This window comes from Helicoverpa zea, chromosome 27 (genome assembly GCF_022581195.2).
Source record: "Helicoverpa zea isolate HzStark_Cry1AcR chromosome 27, ilHelZeax1.1, whole genome shotgun sequence".
NCBI lineage: Eukaryota > Metazoa > Arthropoda > Insecta > Lepidoptera > Noctuidae > Helicoverpa > Helicoverpa zea.
Window position 1 is genome coordinate 2,857,769 of NC_061478.1, and position 17,490 is coordinate 2,875,258.

The window sequence follows — 17,490 nt, forward strand, 5'->3', positions numbered from 1 at the left end:
ATATCGTGGAATCTATAATTTGAAAAAGGAAGGTGCAAAAAAGTTCGTCTTATTATAGTTTATTCTTTGTTTAATTATGTACTCCAAATCAGTATTTTTTAATCTTATATTGGGCTACTATATTTTCTTGCCTATTATACAAATATGTAACATTAGGTAACTAGACTTCATATTTCTGAACGCCTTTAAGCTATACAAAATACTGAGACCCAGATTTTCGACATTTAGGACATTATTCATCATTGTGTCGGATTGTCGTCCCATTTAATTAAAATTTTTACTTCTAACGGCTCAAGTTAAAACGTATGCAGTCTAGTTGCCTGTATGTTATTTTAGACGTAATTACTCTTAATCGGTGTTTGTCTTAAGGCGTTAAGTTATTACAATTTAAACATTTTTACTGTTGGAATCAGCTATTTTCCATTTGAGTTAATAAATAATCGAATTTTCTACTCATTTAGAGTCTATACGTATTACTCTATATTAAAGAGAACAGTTAAGTCTTTATAACTATGCTCTTAATCTATGCAGCCATTTTTCCTTAAAAATATACTTATTAAATTATTTTCAAAACAACAATACACATTTATTCTGTTTTGTAAAAGGGTAATTTAATATTTTATTTATAAAACTGTATAAATAGTTAATTTCAACTAGTATTCGAATATAAACTTATACTTAAATTTTATTTTTGTCATCTCTTATGTTACGTTTTACTTTTCATGTTTAGTTCTTTTGATAGACTGATTTTAACTATTTTAGATCTGATTTTTATTATATAATAAACTTACAAAAAGTAATTTATACAAAACATTTTGTAGTTTATGATACAGAACCAGTATCATTCTTTTAATTTTTAAGTAGACCAATCTTTTTTTCTATTATTTTAGTAAAATAATCATGCTCATTTTATTTCTTTATTACGTAATTTTCATCTTAATTATATTTTCATTTTAATTCACATAGTTAAGTTACTCAGGATATATTTTTACTAACTCAAATGTATGGTACAAAAATATTAAAATGTTGAAAAATGTATATCGTATTTTAAGCGCTTATAGCTAAAGTTATATACATGCAAGCAATTTAAAAATTAAGCAATCATCTGTCGAATTATACAAATTAAATTAGCCTTTTTATGTTCAATAACATAAAATAAATAAAAAATACATTCTATTAAAATCAAAAACTCACAAAAATGTTTTTTCTAGGCATTTTTTTTTAAATATGTGGCGTATTTTTTAAATTATTTTTTGTCGTATACGTAAAAAAAAACAACTGATCCTAAGGAAATCAATTTTTGAAATAAACTTAATATATTTTGAAGTATGTACACTTCCATAACGTTAATGTACTATGTAGAACACAAAACACATTTAATGTTATGTTTTCAAAACTGCAACTATTAATTACTCTACTTTGCTCAAAATTATGTCAACATTGAATTTCCCAACAATACAAATCTAAGTACCTTGGGCAGTCGCTCCATGTGGCACAGTGGTACTTGGCTGCATCCGACAAGACTGGAAGCCGACCCCAACATAGTGGGGAAAAGGCAAGACGGTTGATGACATCTTAGTACCGTGCTAAATGCATACTATTTGAAATTGTATAATGCGCATAGAATTTATGCACAGTCACACAATAGGCTTTCGTATCAACATTAATATATTTTATTAACTCAATGAAAGTTCTGCTTATATTTTATATTGTTATGTGAGTTCATGAGAATGCATAAGATAGTTTATGCAATGTGTAGTAAACTCACGTTTATATGACTTTCATTCTTACTTCATACAACATGATTGGAAGTCCCTATATGCAAGATATTGCAGTTCAAAACTTAATTTCCTATTCATAAATATGGATACATATTGTATGCAATATGTAAAATACGGTTATCCAGATTTACTTTCATAAACTGTGTGTGTTTTACAATTAAAACACAGGCAACAGTTTTACTGTGAACTTTAATATCCTAATTATCCGTAATTTTTCGAGATTTTCACATGAAGATATTGAGCAAATGTCAAAATTAAAACTGATCGAAAATCTTAGGATAGGTAGGTTATTAAATTAACCGTTAATTAACAGTGAATCCAATTAAATCAATAAAGTAATTTTATTTTATTTGTTTTTGTACCAATTTTCCATCGTGAAAATTGGTTAATCATTAAATAATTTTACGGCGTACGACAGTTGATTAAATTGTATTAATTAATGGTAGTAATTAAATCAGTATTTATTTTTTAATCATTATTGGTCCATTTGAAATATTCCACCGATATGTAATCAATGTTCTGTAGTTTTAGGAAATGGGGTATCAAGTTTTAGCTTATAGTAGAATTCTTTCAAATACTTTTAATAATACCAATTGGGATTCGTTTAGCTTACAAATCAATTATGCCAACATCATTTAATCATACTAGTCTGAAAATAATTACTTTTTGAACGTCAAAAAAATAGACAATGACAGCCCCCAAAACGCCCGCCCTTCACCACTTCCTATGTGTTTTTGCTGGGAAGAAGAAGTGGCGCAACAAACTCCCCAGCAACACATGTCTGTCTGTTTGGCGCATAATAGTAAGTGACATAGGCACATAAAGTAAATATGGATATTATAATTATATTTTATGTAAGATTTTATACTAAATGCAAAAGGGTGACAACAGCTTTTTTATAAAAGCAGTATTTTTTTCCTAAAATACTTAATTTTTGTTTAACTTTGTTTAATAAGTTTTTATGTGAGCTAGAACTTGATATCCCAATGATTGTTGTGTAATAATAATGTAATTGTACAAAACGTTTTGTAACTTGTTGAAACTTTGCTAGTGCTGTACCCTGTATATGTCGATAAATCAATGTATTTGTATCCTGTGTACTTATCTGTATATCGCGAGAAAATATTTGAATTAAATGCGTATTTCCAATGTTTTTCGTTTTATTGTATAACCCAGAAAGAGAAACATAAAGAATTTAATGACACACAAATCTGAATTTTACAAAGAGTTTTTTTTTCATCCGACTTAAAAACAGTAGGTTCCCCGTTTAACCTAAATATGTGTGTTTGTATTATATGTGTGTTTGTGTATATTGACAAAACCGATTGATGCGGTTTTCAGCATAGTAGGTATTTATCAGGCAGGAAAAGGTTGTAGTCATACTATTGAAGTTGGTTTTATTTTTTGGAATTATTTAATTTAAATATGACTGAAAGTAAAATACTGATAGTACTAAATGAATTTTCTGACAGAAAAAAATACTTCTTGACAATAATTTCTGATCTTAAATCTTTTTATAAATACTTTACTTAGGCACAAACTATACCTACATTCTACCTCAATCTACACATCTTCGGGAAAACACAGATTATTGGCACAAAAGTATATTTTGAAAGCTTGTTGAACAGCACTTGTGTCTTTTTGTGTTAATCACATGGTGACTGGTGTTTTGAAGTAAGTACGGGTCTTATATGTTGCATGCTTCGAGTTACACCATTTAACTATAACGATAACCGAACCATTTTCAGTTGTCAAATCGCCGATGTGGCCAATGGGCGGCAAGTATACGGCTGGTTATGATTTGGTTATCGTTATAGTTAAATGGTGCAATTCACCCTAAATGTTTATGTGACTATCTAAAATTCTGTATATTTTAGATACATGTGTATGTGCTAACTTAAATAAAAAAATATATTGTAATCTCCGAAGTTTTTTGTGTTTTTTACAATGTTTGTAATTTAATATTTTTTTAATAAGACGATATTACGCTTGCTAAAAATATTTAACAGATGTTACATAAATAAATAATTTACATTTTCAGACCCGGCTTTAAGAAGACTGAGGAAACAACGTCATGCCAAAGGAAATTATGATTATATTTATAAACATTTTATAATTCGCACGATTTTTTTAAAATTCGTATTAATACTTTTAGCTCAATTTAGTTTTTTATACACTATAATTGCATACCAAAAACGTGTTTTTTGTAAGCAAATTTTTACTTATTTTTGTACAAAGTACGTAATTATTTAGCCCAATTTTTTCTCTAATAAATATTATATCTTAACAATAAATGAATTTAGGAAATACTTTTATAATTATAAATTAGTTTTGTGCACCAAATTCGTAATTTTGTTCATATACAAAATAACGAAAATAAAAGTGTATAACGTCGTCTTAGAATGAAAACCTCGGAAATGCATTTTTTCTCAATATTTTTTTATTGCATTTCTTGGAAGATAATCGTAAAAAATATGGAATACTAATCCTTATGCTGAAAAATGCATTTTTTCTCAATATTTTTTATTGCATTTCTTGGAAGATAATCGTAAAAAATATCGAATACCAATCCTTATCCTGAAAAGTTATCTCTTGCACTTACGAGGTTTTCACTCTAAGGCGTCGATAATGAAATGCTACATGAATCGATATATTCCAGCGATATCGATTTTTTAATGTGCTTTTTTTAAGTTGAAAATCTCAAAATGGGTCTAGTGTGTGACATAGATTATGGTTGATATCAGACATTTTATAATTCCCTGTGTTTATAACAATTTGTTAGCATCGACATTATAAGATCTGTCTATTTTTAATGTTAATGCATAGCAACACTGATCAAGGCGGGATGTCAGAGAGCTGTAAAATGTAAAAAAGATTTCGGTTATTGAAAAAAAAATTTATAAGCAAATAAAACTTTATTTGTAAGTTTTAGTGGTAAATGGAAGAACTACATCAATAAATATTTTAGTTTTAGTCTGCAATGTGAGTACTCTAATGAATTAATTTGTGTACTGACATTTCATTTCGAGTGAAAGCTGACTAATTAAAGGCGAAAATTTACCCAAAATGAAGAGTCTGATATCATCTTTAAAAAAGGTGTGAAAATCAGCACATTTCGTATGTAGGTAAAGATCTCAATATATTTTTGCAGTCAGCAGCCTTTAGCTTATCTCATAAGTTTAAGAACGTTTAGTTAAAGGTACTTAACTACATAAGGTATTTATACGAATATGTATTTTAATTTAGAAAAATAGAACATCTTTTTTACACGAATGTCTTGATCTTTCGATTTGTAGTGGTTGTGTGTACTTTTTTAATTAATTGTATGGTGAATTATAATAAAAAAGTTTTGTATACATTGACATTATTTTTTCGAGTGAATTTTTGAGGTCAGGGAAGAATGTGAATATTTCACATCTAGACACACGGCAGTGTGTCCGCCAAGGTCGAGCAAAAAAAAGCGACACACCGGCCGTGGGTTATATTACACGAACCATTTCGGGCCAAATTCGACCCCCCTATAACTCAAAATCTATTTTATTTACGCATATCAAATTTCTAGTATCTGTTGAGACCCCCTCACTTATCTAAAATACAAAATTTCATTAATATACCTATCGTCGGTCTTGAGATATTGACGTCAGAAAATCGCTATTTTTACTATACACTCACTGACTGACTCACTCATCAAAAACCTAGACCACTTCCAATGGTCGTATTGACTTGAAATTTGGCATGGAGGTAGATCTTTACTTGGCAAGTTTTAATAGAAAATTATATACTTGATTCATTGCGTTTAGTAGGTTTATAACAAGGTGTGTGAAAACTTGCCAAGTAACATCATTAAAAAGTAACTATTTTTAACTGAGGTATGTGTATGGAACTTGGTACTTATTCAGATCTCACTTCTTTTATAGGCGAAGCATTCCCATATTATCGAACTTGGCAGCCTTTCACATTTTTGTTTTGGGTGGGATTATGGTATTCCCTGTTATTACCAATTTTATTAAAAACTAGCTTTCGCCCGCGGTTTCACACGCGTCCCGTAGCCGGATGGTGACAAAAACTATCCTAAAACCTTCTCCCGGGTCTAAGTTATCTCCCCTCTAATTTTGAGTTATTCCCGCTCGGTAACACCCTTTCGTCGACACTGGACGATCGGGAAAAAAAGTTTCGTTCGTTCACAGTGTCCATGAATGCTGGGTTTAAACCCTCGCGTTGAACAACGCGCACCGCCGAGACGGGTCCGTGTCTCCCAGGAGACGGAAGGACGATAAGCCACCCGAACTCACCGCACAGGCTCACGTCTACGGTGGCTGGGAGTCGTCTCTCGACCACACAGAAGGAGAGGCATCCCAGTACCCCTCGCCCCGGGCTTGAACCAGGGCCGGGCGCGAGAGGTCGCCGCTGCCGACTGCCTCGATGAAGACACGGCGGTGCCCTTCCCGGGCAGGGCACACTCCGGGCCGTCCATACAGTGGCCCGAGCCACACTTCAAAGAGGGGACTTTTCGCTACTATTATGGGGTGCACTGTGCTAACTAGCCTTTTTCGAATTATATTAAGGTCAGCTACCAGGCACTTTATTTAACATGAAATAATAATCTTTACCTACTTGTTTTATTATATTATCTAAGTCTATGGAGATATTATATAAAATTGCTAGTTAATGTGATTAATTCTGTGTCAATTATCACTTTATCCAAATTGAGTAGATATTATAAATAATAGCTAGATAATATGTGTAACATGCGGACTTATTACTTTGGATGTAACAAATATATATAGACTAGCTGTTTCTTCGCAGTTTCTTCCGGGTCCCGCGGGAAGTATAATTTCTTGGATAGTCTAACTTCTCAGCTGCTGGGAAGAAAAAGTTGTGCGAGCGAACATGGAATAAAACGGAGTCATAAAGAAACAAATACCGTATATTTATAAAAACAAATAATAATAAAAAAAAACCTAAACAGTCGACACAGATTTCCGTAAAAGACAAATAAACCCTCTAGATTTGCTACTATCTATTAATAGCCATCATTACAATATTCCTTTTACACACAGTTTTATAAGTATTCGACGCCATCGCCTCATAATTCGTTTGAATTTCATTCTCTCTGTCGTACACGAATTTCGGTAATTTAGCTACCAATCTTTCTCCGTCATCCGAAACTGTCTTTTCGGTATAAATCTCTAAAACTGCTTTCTTAGTTTCGTAAGACTGTAGTATGTCCGAAGCATGAATTATTGAAAGCCCTTGCGGCTCTTGCGTCGTGTCCGTAGCAGCTTTATCTTTTAATCTATAACTATCATTGAACATGGTGGAATTATCACTTACTAATACGATTTTATCTTCATCTGATATACTTAGTGTCGTGTTCCTGGTCATTTTTCTCGTTACGCATTCTTTAACATGAACCATACGACGCGACAACGTATTCCTAGAACTAAGCTGTCTGTCGTTCACATTTACAACTACAGAATTTGATTTGACATCTTCTTTCATGGAAATGCTCGCTGTAGTGCTAGTCTTCACATTTTTGTGTGCTGACAAATCAGCATTATTCATTTTGTTTGTCAATAACTGTGACTTTTGCGTTTCGGCGTCCACATAGTCGGGTATCATATCACATGGGCAGTAATCTGACTCCTTTTTCAGATTGCAAGTAACTTCTTCGCTTTTCTTAGCTGGTGGCTTTGGTCCACAGCAGCAACCTTCCCCTTCTATTCTAGAAGCTAGTTTTAATCTAGCAGCCACTGTACAACACATGCATCCACCTTCTGGATGTTCTTCATTGTCAGATGATAATTCATCGCTGTGGTTACTGTCAGTGCAATCGCTATTTTCTATAGTTGGATAAACAACTTGTTTGTTTATTTCTTCGTCTGTTAGTGCTTCATTGCTCTCTCTGTAATAATTGTTCATGCTGTCAGTATAATAATTTGGTTTTAACGCCGCATAAGCTACATCATTTGATACATCATTCGTTGGTCGGTTTGCTTCTTCGTGATCGCTGCTATCTGACGTTAGAATGACTCTCAGCATATCCCGCAGCTTCCTCATTCGGGTTTTAGTTTTGGCTGTTGTTTCTTGAGCTTTCTCAAACACCTGTTTCAACATTTCCTTCTTTTCTTCTTTAGTGTGAGGTTTAACGATGACCTCTATACTCTTCTTTTTTCCTGACAATGCATTGGGTTCATCTGTGTCTGTAGACATAAAATTATCGTACTTTGGTTCAACTTGTTTTTCCGTGTCAGTTTCTTCGGTGTCATATTTTATTTGTTTCTCAGTATCCGTTTCCTCTGTATATTCGTATTTGTGATCAGTTAGTTTTTCTGTATCAGTTTCATCTAGGGTCTCTTGAATATCTTTAGTCGTACTATACTTTTGACTTGTTGATTTAGCTTCCATATCTTCGCTTTTCCCTTCAGACATGTCCGTGACACATCTACAAACGGATTGTTCCGAAGATCCCATAACAGGTCCCCTCCCAAGCCCTATTAACGTTTCACTCATAATTTCTTCGCTGTACGTCCTGGACTTATTATCTACTGATGACGTAAGATCGATAGTAGCTCTGTGCACTGAGAAAACGTTATCATCATGTAATTCGTCACTGTAGCCAGTTGACACGCTATGGAATTTGGCAGAGATCTTTTCAGAAAAGTCTTTACTGTAATCACCGTTCTTTGAGCTTCCGGATTTCTTTTCATTTTTAGGTTTGAAGTTTTTTATCACGATACGTATATTCAGATCATTCTTTCGGTCCGAATGGTCTGCAAGTCTTTCGCCCTCGTTATTCATAACGAAAACTTCTTGAGGCATTTGTTTGATGCCTTCGCTACGCTCTATGTTGTCTTCTATTTCGTTTTCCCTGTCACCATCATTCGCTATATTGATTTCGGTGGTCTTCTCACCTTGTGTGACTTTTAATTTGAACTGAATTTCTATAAGGTTTGCAATACTGGATTCGCTTTTAATTTCTGTCATTCCTTTAAAAGAGTTGTTATCTGCCACAAATGCTTGCACAGAGTTGTTAGTAGTTAGTCTTCGTACTTCTGAAGCCTTGAACATTTCACCTAGTAACGACGGCCGCTGAATAGTGCAATCGGCATGCTGTAGCCTGTAATCTTTTCTCTCAAATAAGGTCATTCCGTCTTCGTCTTGCACTTTTATATTCATACCTTCTCTAAGCTCAATGGTGCTAGGATTTTCTTTCTTTAATCTTATCGTTATTTTTTCTTCGGAATTGAGACTAATACAGCCGTCATCACCGGGTGTACTTTGCCAAGCTAGGCAATCTTTGGAACATGTTGGTTTTCTATAGGGCATCATTTTAAGAGACAGGCCACCTATTCTAGATCTGCATCTAGGATTTTCAGGTCCCAACGTGTGTGGTTTTTGAAGTACTGTGGGAGCTGGTGGTGGCCTGGGCTGGGGGCACTGCATTTCCGGTATAGAAGGAGGACATAGTGATCCCTGTCTATTTGGACAGCTTTTCTTGCATTCCTGTTTAGGTGAAGGTATCGTGCTACAAGACAATCTAGGCAACATCGGTGGTGATCCCTGTTTATTTGGACAGGTTTGCTGATTGCATTCCTTTTCAGGTGAAAGTATCGTGTTGCAAGACAATCGAGGCATCATTGGGCAGTCTTTCTTACATTGCCCGTAAACTAATGTTTCTGCGGGTTCATTCTTGGTACGAAACAGTGATGTGATTGACGACTGATTAGAAATCTGATTTTTCGTAGGCCAGGGAAAATCATCGCATTGCTGATTTTCACCGGTTCGTCGTCCCGATTTAATTGAGTTGGGATTCTTATATTCGTCACGTGAACGAGATTTATTTTTAGAATGTCTCTTATTGCAAGGAGATGAATCGCATGGCAGTGGTGCCTTCTTTGGTTTTTCAGGTTCAATGGGACATGGATGAATAGGAGAATAAACGAATGGTGCTTCAGGTGACCTAGAGATGGAGCCAAACGAACATGACGTAGCTGAATAGTTTCTGCAAGGGGATGGTACACATGTGTTGCATGGCGAATGCTGACATGTATTTTGACAGTCTTTAGTTCCTTTATGTTTGCGATGACCTGAACCTTTACTTGTTTTCCTTTTGAAGAACGGAGATATCTTTTTGCCCAAACCACTTGACGTTTTTTTACAGGATGGTGGTGGTTCGGGACATTGTGAGCTTACAGAGAAACATGACGGACGTGATGCTGGGCAGGATGGGGACGCAAAAGGGGATTTATCATCAGGACCGTCGCTCGGTGGTGAAGAGGATAGCTGCAGTGTCGTGCACGGTGGTGTGTGGGGACAGGCCGGTGGCCGCTGACACGGCGGCGCGGACGGTGACATCGCAGGACATGGTGGGGTTTTAGTACATGGTGGGGATTTGGGAACCTTTCGGCATTTGGGACACGGTGGCGGGTTAGGACACGGTGGTGTGTGGGGACAAGGTGAGCATTTTGGACACGGTGGCGTGTTAGCTGTTGCACATTTTGGACACGGTGGCGTATGAGGACACGTTGGGCATTTCGGACATGGTGGCGTTTGGCAATATGGACACGGTGGCGTGTGGGGACACGGTGGGCATTTTGGACACGGTGGCGGGTTAGGACACGTTGGGCATTTTGGACACGGTGGCGTGTTTGGACATGGCGGCGTGTTTGAACATATTGGGCATTTTGGAGGCGGTGGTACATGGGGACAAGTTGGGCAGTTTGGACACGGTGGTGTGTGGGGACACGGTGGCGGTTGAGGACAAGTTGGGCATTTTGGACATGGTGGCGAGTGGGGACACTTTGGACACGGTGGTACATGGGGACAAGTTGGGCATTTTGGACACGGTGGCGTGTGAGGACAAGTTGGGCATTTCTGACACGGTGGCGTGTGGGGACACGGTGGAGTTTGAGGACATGGCGGAGTTTGAGGACGTGGTGGGCATTTGGGACACGGCGGCGTGCCGGGACATGGTTGGGCTTTTGGACACGGTGGGGTGTGAGGACACTTAGGAGGAGCAGGATCCGGGGGTGGGGTACAAGGCGGGGGAGGGAAACACGGTGGAGGTTGAGGACACGGCGGGGCGTGGGGACATGGTAGTGAGTAGTCACACGGTGGCGCGAAGGGACAACGTGGAGCGTGAGGACAGGGCGCGGTGTGGGAATGAAGTGGTGCATGAGGACATGGTATGGGATTGGCAGCAGTTGGTGGCGGTTGCGAACACACCGACGGAGTGCAAGGACATGGTTGAACGTAGGGACATGGAGTGGGTGAGACAGGACACTTCGGTGTAGAAGGAGGGCACGAGTCGAGACAGATTTGCGGACATGATGGGGGCGATCGGGGCAGTTTTTGGGAGACAGGCGGCGTGGGTGGGCATGGCGGCGGTGGTTTTTTATCGCGCGGAGGGGACGGAGGTGGTGGAGGGGAACCAGGACAGGGCGGTGGCTTCTTTTTGCACGGAGGATCGTGGGGACATGATGGCTTCTTACACGGAGGAGGACTCGGGGGACATGATGGCTTCTTACACGGAGGAGGACTCGGGGGACAAGTGGGGGGCTTCTTACACGGAGGAGGACTTGGGGGACAACTGGGAGGCTTTTCACATGGAGGAGGAGGAGTTGGACATTTAGGTGGTTTTTTACATGGAGGAGGAGTGGGGGGACATTTTGGTGGTTTTTTACATGGAGGAGGAGTTGGGGGACAGCTTGGGGGTTTTTTACATGGAGGAGGAGGTGTTGGACATTTTGGTGGTTTTTTGCACGGAGGGGGAGTTGGGGGTTTTTTGCATGGAGGAGGAGTTGGGGGTTTTTTGCATGGAGGAGGAGTTGGGGGACATTTTGGAGGTTTTTTGCATGGGGGAGGAGTTGGGCAACTTGTAGGTTTTTTACATGGAGGAGGAGGAGTTGAACAACATGGAGGTTTCTTACATGACGGAGGAGTTGACGAACTCGCAGGTTTTTTACATAGCGGACGAGCTGATGGACAGCTTGGATTTTTCTTACACGGTGGAGGCGTTGACGGTTGGCAGGAATGCTTCTTACACGGGGTAGGAGTTGAAGGGCGGCTTGTCTTCTTCAGACACGATAGGGGTGACGTACATGAGTAACAAGGGGAAGGCTGGTTGTAACCGACAGGCGGGGATTGTGGATAACCTCCTCTTGTTTTACATGGAGGGTTCGGTGGACATGACGGTTGCGGTGAATTCTGATATCTAGGGGGAGATTGTCGACGGGGCGGAGGTGGTGATGGACGTGGTAACGGAGTCCTCTTACGATTTGGAGGGGTTGGGGGCCGGGACGGTGGCAGCGAAGGACAAGATGGTGCCGTTGAGGGATAAGACGGTGGCGATGAGGAACGAGGTGGCTGTCTCTTGTGAGGTTTTGGGGGATATGGAGGACTCTTCTTATATGTTGGAGGCGAAGAGGGAGAAGCAGGGCAAGACACCGTCGAAGGACAAGACGGCGGCGTTGAGGGATAATTCGGTTGCGGTTTCTTGCAAGGTTTTGGAGCATATTGGGGAGTTTCCTCATATGTTGGAGGAGAAAAAGGGCAAGACATCGTCGAAGTACAAGACGGTGGCGTTAAGGGACAAGACGGCGGCGATTGTGGATAAGGTTGTGGTCGTTTGCAAGGCTTTGGGGGACAATACTGTTGCCTTGGGGGACTAGGCGGTGGCGATTCGGTGTAAGGTTGTGATTCTTCGTAAGGCATTGGGGGACTATACGGTTGCCTTGGGGGACTAGACGGTGGCGATTGGGGATAAGGTTGTGATTGTTTGCAAGGCTTTGGGGGACAATACGGTTGCCTTGGGGGACTAGGCGGTGGCGGTGGGGCATAAGGTTGTGATTGTTTGCAAGGCTTTGGGGGACAATACGGTTGCCTTGGGGGACTAGGCGGTGGCGGTGGTGCATAAGGTTGTGATTGTTTGCAAGGCTTTGGGGGACAATACGGTTGCCTTGGGGGACTAGGCGGTGGCGGTGGGCGATAAGGTTGTGATTGTTTGCAAGGCTTTGGGGGACAATACGGTTGCCTTGGGGGACTAGGCGGTGGCGGTGGGACATAAGGTTGTGATTCTTTGCAAGGCTTTGGGGGACAATACGGTTGCCTTGGGGGACTAGGCGGTGGCGGTGGGACATAAGGTTGTGATTCTTTGCAAGGCTTTGGGGGACAATATGGTTGTCTTGGGGGACTAGGCGGTGGCTTTGGGGGACCTAGTTGGGGTTGTTGCCTACAAGGAGGAGGGGCTGGAGGGCATGGTGGGGACATCGTAAAACAAGGTGGAGGTGGCTTTGGAGGACAAGTTGTCGGTTTCCTGCAATATTTTGGGGGAGATAGGTGAGATCTGTTAAAAGGAGGAGTCGTTGGGCACGAAGAGACTTTAATGCAAAGCGGAGGGGTGGGTGGACACGACGGTGGGCGAGATGGAGGACAGGATGGTGGTCGAGATGCAGGACAGGATGGTGGACGAGATGTAGGACAGGACGGTGGGCGAGATGCAGGACAGGACGGTGGGCAAGATGCAGGACATGACGGTGGGCGAGATCCAGGACACGGCGGTGAGCCAGGACACGGCGGTGAGCTGGATCCAGGACATGGTGGTGGAAGAGATGAAGGACACGATTTTTTGCCAGGACACGGTGGTGGGCGAGATGCAGGACACGACGGTGGGCCAGCTGCAGGACACGGTGGTGTATCATCACAAGGTACGGTCGAATTTGCGCATGGAGGATTGTCCATCATCTCACAATCATCTCTGCACGGTTGTCGCGGTATCTCACAAGGAGGGTCTAGATTCACTTTCGCATGCTTCGGGCAAGGTGACTTCTTCTTACAGGTTTCGCAATTCGTGCCGCTTTTGAACGCTAGAATGCCTTCAGGCATCTCTGCAAGCTGCTTTGCTAACAATTCATTCATCGCGTCACAGTCAGGGAGGGAAACATGCTTCTTGCATGACTTTGGTCTCGGTTTTGGCTCTGTTACCTTACAACAAGGCTTCATCAGCTTCGGGCATTCACTCAAGGTGTTCTGAGCACTTTTGCTCTCATTACTTGGCGTTGAGTACGGTAGACAGATTTCTGGACAAGGTCCAGTCCATTTGGATTTATTGCTGTTAGCATATATCTTCCTCCTTTTAAACACTTCGACAGAGTCTTTGGGCAATACTGTTCGGATGATGTCTCTTCTACACGGTGGCAGCGACTCCTCTTTTTTATTATTTTGTACGTCTCGACTAGTTATCTTTTTATTATTGTGTACGTTTTGACTAGTGACCTTTTTATTATTATTATTAGCAGATTTTTTTAACAACTTTCCAAACCATGAAAATTTATCAGGGGGCTTATCATCTCCCTCGTGATTGTGGCATTGGCTACAAGACGAAGCTCCACAAGATGAAACGATGGTAGATGTTTGAAAGTCGTCATAAATGTTAGGACAGGATTTTGTTCCTACGCCTTGGTTATTGAAGCTTGTTTTTGAGCTTTCTGAGCAGCACCTCAAATGGGAGTCACTGACACACCACGAGTACAAATCCAAGCCCAGAGGAGTCCAGTTACGGTAATACTCTTGTAGGTAACTCTCAGCAAACTCGCATTTCTTCTGTTGTGGTTTGAGAACGTTATGTTCTGAATCTTCGTCGGTATAGTCATCTGCGATTTTCAAGCTGAAAAATAAATATTCATATGAATAAAAAAACATCATAATTGAACACAGAAACACACATTTATTCTGATCTACCAGCTCTGGAAAACAGTAACAAGTTGTATGTGAATTATGCTCTAGGATAACACGAAACGATTCAGCCGGTTTAGCATAACAACAGACCCACATGACTAGTGACACACAGGTTTAGGGAAATAAATTATGAATAAAATATTCTCTTACATTGGCTTGCGTATTTCCCTCATTTCCCTCTGCGTGATGATTCCTACACCAATCACGTCGCACCTCTTCGGTATATACACATTGCTGCCTTGTATCACCACGTCTCTGCTTACCGGCGGCTTTTCAGGATCCAAAATCTTCAAAGCACCATCTTTGCTTCCTTGCACGCTAACGGTTACTTTTATATTATTTTGTACATAATCTCCTGTGTCGAAAGAAGGAGCTTTCTGCTTTTTCAAGTCACTTGCAGTTTCATATTCAACAATTTTATACACTTCCTCATCGCTGGATTGGTTATTGGGATTTCTGTTATGTTCGTCACTACTAGAATCGACAAAGAAACCTTTAGGAATATCAATCCTTAAATAATCAGAACTTTCCGCCCTATTAAGTTTTCTAAAATTTTTCGAATGTAAAACCACTTCTATTTTATGGGAAAATGCTTTAGATTTGTCGATGAACCATTTTTGATCTGAAATTCTAACTTCCATATTATCATTTCTATCTTCGTTAGATTTACACTTCGATTTGCCTAAAATAAGCTTTGGCTTATCAGTTACAGTTTTTGGTATCATCCAAGCTTCAATGTTTTGTTGGACAAAGTTTACATGTTGTTTTGTATAAGACTTATATGATGGCTTAGCGTTCACTTGGCTTTTTGATCTAAAAACGACTCCAGTGTCTTTGTAAACATTATCCATCAATTCAAAGACCGTACTACTGCTTCGGCGGTAGGTTTTGTTATTCCAACGTACTTTGACACTATTCCGTGACTCAATATTACTCGAAAGGAATTTCTTAAGCCATGCTCTTCTCGCCATTTCCTCGTAAGCTTCAGGTGCGGGTGCTGGTTCCTCTACTTTTTCTGGTTTATCCGCAGCTTCCTCTCGAACAAGATTGTTGCCTGCTATCTTAATCACCAAGCCTTCTCTTACCTCACAACGACCAGTAGTAAGGCCTTTCTTCGTTTTTTGAGACTTGTCTTTATTTTTCTTTTTAAAGAAGAAGAACTTTCGGCCCTCTTTCTTCTCTGCCGCATTTTTTTTAGGGGCATCTGCTTTCATGTCTCCTTTAGATTCTTGAATCTTCTTTGTTGTTCCTGTGGGTTTCTTTGGGGTGTTAAAAGATGGTATGGGGGTGCATGGTCTCTTGTAATGCTCTTCTTCCAAGTTGAATTTTTTGCCCCATATTTTGAACATGCCTTTCACTCCTTGGCATTCGCTGTCATCGTCATCTGGTCTTAATGACCACTGATCACTACCTCTCTCTTTTTTGGGGCCAGTAACTGATCTTCTATAATGTGAAGTCCTGGGATGGAAGACCGGTTTTTCGCGACTACATGATGGAGATACTGGGGTATACGTTCTCGTATTTGAATACGATCTTCCTTCAAGAGATGGTGGATCTGAATTTATTGACACATCCTTATGGCTCGCTGCACTATTTTGGCTAGGCACTTTATTCACAATAATAGAATTCTTCTTAGAATCTTCCTTCTTCGTCAAACCTCGCCTCAGAGCTTCGAATCTTTGTCTTAATGTGGTTGAAGCGCTTTTAAAATCTGGAATGGGTCCCTCAGCAGTTGGTTTAGTATCTCTAGACTTAGATTTGGCTGCAAATATTCTCCTGTATTCTCTCTCGAGCTTGTTCTCCATAGGGTCCTCAGTATCTACGGAGAAACGGCTCAGTTTATCATCACTTGGATTTTCAAGGTCATGTACATGTTGTTCTAAAGAATCTGAAGAATATACTTGGTTTGGAGGCAATTCGTTCCTTTCCAAAGGTTTGTATGAAAACACTTTTTTATTTTGCATGTCCTCTGGTTCTTCCTGAAAAATTATGGATTGTAATATATCTTCAATGTTGTTTTCAGGTTTTGTTTCAGTATCCTTTTCTATAGTTTCTTCGACTTGTGTTGTTGTGTTTGTTAGACTTTTAACGACAGTGTTGCTTCCTATTTCAATGTTCCTGTTGAATCTCGAATGTCTGGGGCTAGTGGCTCCCGATATAGTCTGCACTATAGGGGACAACTTCTCGCTCAAGACACTATTAGTCTTAAAGTCTATAAAACCGCCCACACACTTTGACGATGTTCTTTTACTTTCATAATAACAATTTTGACTGTGTTGTCTATTTCTTCCTAGAAAGCAAAACATAGATATCAGATTTTACCAAATCTCGAGCATTTAAAATGTAAAAGCGTAATTTTATCATGATAGGATTCATAAGCGTTTTAGGTCCTTGGTACCACTTTATCTCTGTTTTCATGAGTTGTCTGTTAATAAGCAAAGGCACGTTTATCCACAACACTAGGCAATAGAACTTTATGAGAACACTTACGTAACAAAAACGAACAAAGGTCAGAACTGCCAACACCAATATCGTCAGTTTCAGGCAAGTAGATTTTCTTAACTTTCTTTCTTTGTAGCGCCTTGACGCTGCCTACTCCTATCTCAGTATAACTCTTAGAACCTTGGTAAGCGTACGTTTGATTTGGTAATCCAAAGTATCGGACTTCTTGTCTCTTTTTAAGTATACCAAGGTTTTTACATGTGCATATCACGTTATCCCGCTTAGAATTATATTGGCAACCCACTTCATGAGTTTTCTGTTCACATCTTGTAGACACGGGCGAAAAATCCCTGTCTTTTGCGTTGCTGTTGGCGCAAAATCTATATTCTCTATTTAGTTCTAGTTTAATATCACGTTTAGTTACATAAATAGCTTTACTCTCTTTCATTTCTTCTTATTTATCATCATTTGTTTTGTCGTCTTGCATTTTTTACTTTTGATTCTTTTTTGCCTTATTTTGTAGTTTGGG

At 39.6% G+C, this 17,490-nt stretch overlaps 2 protein-coding genes across 2 annotated transcripts in view; one reads left to right on the top strand and one right to left on the bottom strand.

The window, feature by feature from the left end:
- Nucleotides 1-4,279, top strand: part of LOC124643337 (phosphatidylinositol 4-phosphate 5-kinase type-1 alpha-like) — an 80,261-nt gene extending 75,982 nt beyond the window's left edge. Inside the window, exon 19 of the mRNA XM_047182286.1 lies at nucleotides 3,823-4,279. Coding sequence (XP_047038242.1) covers nucleotides 3,823-3,834 — 12 coding nt within the window. The 3' untranslated portion in view covers nucleotides 3,835-4,279. The remainder of the gene's footprint in view (nucleotides 1-3,822) is intronic.
- A 2,411-nt stretch (nucleotides 4,280-6,690) lies between these two features.
- Nucleotides 6,691-17,409, bottom strand: LOC124643205. The gene is made up of 3 exons (XM_047182085.1): nucleotides 17,010-17,409; nucleotides 14,670-16,809; nucleotides 6,691-14,448 (listed from the first exon to the last, which is right to left on the bottom strand). Exons 1-3 carry the CDS (start codon nucleotides 17,407-17,409, stop codon nucleotides 6,798-6,800), a joined length of 10,191 nt encoding a protein of 3,396 aa, XP_047038041.1. The 3' UTR covers nucleotides 6,691-6,797.
- Between the last annotated feature and the right edge of the window lie 81 nt (nucleotides 17,410-17,490).

Excerpts from the sequence above, each read along its gene's own strand:
- LOC124643205 (XM_047182085.1), bottom strand. The coding sequence starts at position 17,409 with ATGAAAGAGAGTAAAGCTATTTATGTAACTAAACGTGATATTAAACTA. Across the intron at positions 16,810-17,009 it reads CCTTTGTTCGTTTTTGTTAC|GAAGAAATAGACAACACAGT; the intron begins GTAAGTGTTCTC and ends TTTGCTTTCTAG. Across the intron at positions 14,449-14,669 it reads AGGGAAATACGCAAGCCAAT|CTTGAAAATCGCAGATGACT; the intron begins GTAAGAGAATAT and ends TTTATTTTTCAG.